This window comes from Vicia villosa, unplaced genomic scaffold (assembly GCF_029867415.1).
Source record: "Vicia villosa cultivar HV-30 ecotype Madison, WI unplaced genomic scaffold, Vvil1.0 ctg.000011F_1_1, whole genome shotgun sequence".
Lineage (NCBI taxonomy): Eukaryota > Viridiplantae > Streptophyta > Magnoliopsida > Fabales > Fabaceae > Vicia > Vicia villosa.
In genome coordinates, this window is record NW_026704941.1 from 864,833 (window position 1) to 868,819 (window position 3,987).

At 37.4% G+C, this 3,987-nt stretch overlaps 1 protein-coding gene across 1 annotated transcript; it reads right to left on the reverse strand.

Annotated features, from left to right (window-relative positions):
- Positions 1 to 427: 427 nt before the first annotated feature.
- On the reverse strand, positions 428 to 1,955 carry LOC131621842 (DNA damage-repair/toleration protein DRT100-like). Its single transcript, XM_058892883.1, has one exon. The coding sequence runs from the start codon at positions 1,785 to 1,787 to the stop codon at positions 681 to 683; it is 1,107 nt and encodes a 368-aa protein (XP_058748866.1). The 5' UTR covers positions 1,788 to 1,955; the 3' UTR covers positions 428 to 680.
- Positions 1,956 to 3,987: the final 2,032 nt, after the last annotated feature.

Here is a 3,987-nt window from a genome sequence, read left to right on the forward strand (position 1 = left end):
ATTCCCATAAACATTTCCTGATTTGGGTGTGAGACTTTTATGGTTTCCTCAATAAAACGTGCCATGTACTCACATAGAGATTTAGAAGTGCTCTAACTTACGTTGAACAGACTGGTGGTGGACACCTTCTTGTGTTTATTGGCTGCAAAATGTTGTACCATCTTCCTGGTTAGGTTCTGGTAATCAGTGATAAAGAACCTCAACAGGCTCATGTACTGTGCAAGAGTTCGTTTACCACTCGAGGCCAATTGCTTGGTTCAATCTTTTGATTTTATAGAATCATTGCTTATTAAAAAAAAAGTGATGGCCTATAGTGGGAGTGTCAAGTCGTAAAAGAAATCATGGAGAAAGAAAAAAAAAAAATGTATGAACGAAGCCGTTGAAGAATCCAGGTGAATAACTAATAATGCTGGAGTTTATCATCATATTAGTATAAAAGCTTACAATGTTCCTCATTTCTTGATACAAAATCAGGGAACAAATACATCATCCTCGTATCTTAATTATTTAGCATTGACCCATTTATATTTATATCGTAATGTAATGATATAATATATCATATAACGATCAAAGTTACAAACACAAATACATAGAAATCTACTAACTACTAATAAACACAATACTCTCCATCCTATTACAAATCACATATATAATTCCACAAAATAACAAACTAATTTTGTTTAATTACCACAAGCTTTAAGTGGCTTCCCACAAAGACAATCATTGTAAACAAAAGACGAAGCCTCCAAATGATCAAACGGAACTCCATCAGGAATCTTCCCACACAAGTGATTATAACTCAAATCCAAATGCCCAATATAAGAAGCAGAAGCCATAGATTTCGGAATACTCCCTTTAAGTCTATTATAAGACAAATCCAAAACCGTAAAATAAGATCTCACACCAAACACATCAGGTATATTACCTTCCAAACTGTTACGACTTAAATTTAAATCACTTATTCCTGAACTAAAAAGACTTACTGGAATAAGTCCAGAGATATGGTTCATATCTAAGTTAAGCGTGGACAAAACCGCCATTTTACCTAATGATTCCGGTATCGGCCCGGAAACTTGGTTTCGAGATAGATCTAGATCTGCCAGACGGTAGATTCGAGAGATTGATTCCGGTATGGGCCCGCTGATTTTGTTGCCGCTAAGTAAAGCCCTGCTCAGCATGGGAAGCCTGCCGATGTCTTTAGGTATGGGCCCGGTGATCTGGTTGTTACGGATGTCGAGGTGCATTAGGCTTTTTAGGTTGGATAACGACGGTGGGAGGTTGCCGGAGATTGAATTGTCGGCGATGTTTAACACGGTGAGACGCCGGAGTTTTCCGATGGTGTAGGGGATAGGACCGGAGATACGGTTTCCGATTAGGTCAATGATGCGGAGGAAAGGGAGGGAGGTTATACAGCGGGGGATTTCGCCGGAGATGTTTTTCCAGTCGGCGAGGGTTATGCTTGAGAGACGGTTGAGTTTGCAGATGGCTGGTGAGATGTAGCCGGTCATGTAGCCGGTGCGGTGAGCTTTTTCGAAGATTGGATCTTCCGACTCGCCGCGGAGGTTGATGTCCGCGACGCGGCGGGAGCCTCTGTCGCAGCTGACCCCGTACCATTTGTGGCAACAGTCGGTGCCGGTCCATGAGTTGAAGATGCCGAGGTAGGGATCGTGGAGGGCGGCTTTGAAGGCTAGTAGCGCCGCCCTGTCTGACGGTGGACATGAGTGGACGGTGGCGGTGAGTGATAATGTTAATATCAGTATTGCTTGGAAAAACTTAATGGTTCTCATTGTGGTGGTTGATATGAAATTTAATTTAATTTTAGTATATAGTTTATATACTATATGATAAATATGATATGCTTATGTTTGCTACGATATGAAATGAATTATGGTGTGTTGTAGTGTGAAGAAAAGTTTCTGTTTCTGCATGGAGATGTGTTTGGGGTTCTGACAACGTAGTTATTATATAGTGATGAATGATATGAATTTTAGGACGATTTTGCCCTTTACAGAGTTCGTATCTGGTGAAATATTGAACTTGATTTGGTCAATATTTTGTTTTGTATTTTAATTTTAATAATTGTAGTTGAAGAAATTGAAGGGGAATATAGGGGTGAAGTTGTGAAAGAGGATAAGCTTGGGGTACTTGTGTGGGGAAAGAAGGAATATGGTGCCAGACAAAGAGATAGAGATTTTAAGGAAGCACATGGTGTTCAGAACTCAATTATGAGGGTGAGAGGGGTTTTCTTCTTTCTATATATTCACTCAACAAATATTCACTCAATCATGGTAGGTATTTGCTATTACAAGAATGATGTATTTGAAATCTCCAATTTTCTCATCATTTGTTTAACATTTTATTCTATCATGTACATTTCTTTCCATTGCATTATCAACTTGTTATATCTATCACAATATTTTTACATATATTTGTTTTTCAAAATGTTGATGAGATGTCGGGTGTTTAAATAACCTTTTATTTTTGCTATAATTATTGACTTCGTTCATTTTTTAGTTGGTGTTTTGATATTATATTAGGTTAGAAAAATTACGGAGAGGAATCGAGTGAACTAGATTTTGGGTACCTTTGATAACTTATTTCTATATCTCTTTAAATCAACAATTCTCTCTCAAGAAATATTATATTTTAGTAATAGTTTATTCATCTTGTAAATAAGCCTAAAGTTACAAAGCATATAATAGTAAAGGCGTTGAATCATTTCCCCAAAATTACCCGGGAATGAATGGTGCAAATAACAAATTGTGTGTTGTTAATTCTCTTTCTTATGCTATTTGGAACTAGTTAGAGATCAAAGAGTACGACTTCACGGTGTATTGTGGTGGTTCAAAATTTTCAAATTAGTAGACAGGGGTGACTTGCAAGGTTATAATTTAAACACTCAGGTTAATAAGATTGTGAAAATTGAAATTTGAATGAGAATGATTTAATACCTAGAGAGTGACACACTTTCTTCTCTAAATAGGAGAGATAGTTGATAAATGCATGCGTAAAGAATGCAGCCAATCGTTGGATTGACATGGGAGATTGAGATAGTACCCTCGTGATAGCTTCTTACTTCGCTAGTAGGCCTCCCGCTTCTTGGGCTTTGTGGCCTGTCCAAAATAGTTCCCCTAAACCCTTGTATGTGCTATAAAGGGCGAGGATTTATGACATACATTGTTAATCAGTCATGGGATTCGCGGGCTTAGGCGTCTTAGATGAGACATTGCAGCTTTGGGGAATGGGCACATTAAGTGTTGCTTTTGGAAGTTGTAATGTAACACTAGGATAGAATCGTACATCTTTACCAACAAGCAACCTTGTTACTCCTCTTTAGGAATGCTCAAGTGCTTTTGGTTGTTTTTCAGAAGATCTCCACTGTTGGTAGTGCATTGTTGATCACATGACCTTAAGTGATTGAATAAAGTATAAAGGATTTCTCAAAGTATTATTTTCCGTTTTGTTATGAGCTATTTGTGAAAAGAGTGTTTTGTTCCTCTATTATTGTTTTTTTAGAACATTTCATTCTATTGTTGAATCAAACTTAACCGATCTTGTTCATTGATATTGGTTTTCATGTTGGATCAATCCTACTTCCGAGCTTAAAGTTCATGCTTCCCTTCATTCTTGCGCTATCTCATTGGAGCATATAGACCGTTCAAGTTCGTTTATTTTGTTGCACATGCATCAGTTCTATTTATAACATATTTCAAAAATGGAAACAATGTCAATTTCAACCAAGAGGGTTGGTAAAGATATTTCAGGTGATTGGACGAATCCAAGTTTATTAGGGATTATTTCCGCCTTCGCTCGTAAAAGTTCATTAGCCTCGATAGACGTGGGTCCCACACTAACTTAGAACAATATAGTCCATCATTCATCATTGTCTTAAAAAATTGAGCGTCAATAAGGAGCTTCATAATTTCATTGCACTTATATGCATCAATAGATAGTTCCCTTCTAGGAGTCAACCTTCTATAAAAAACA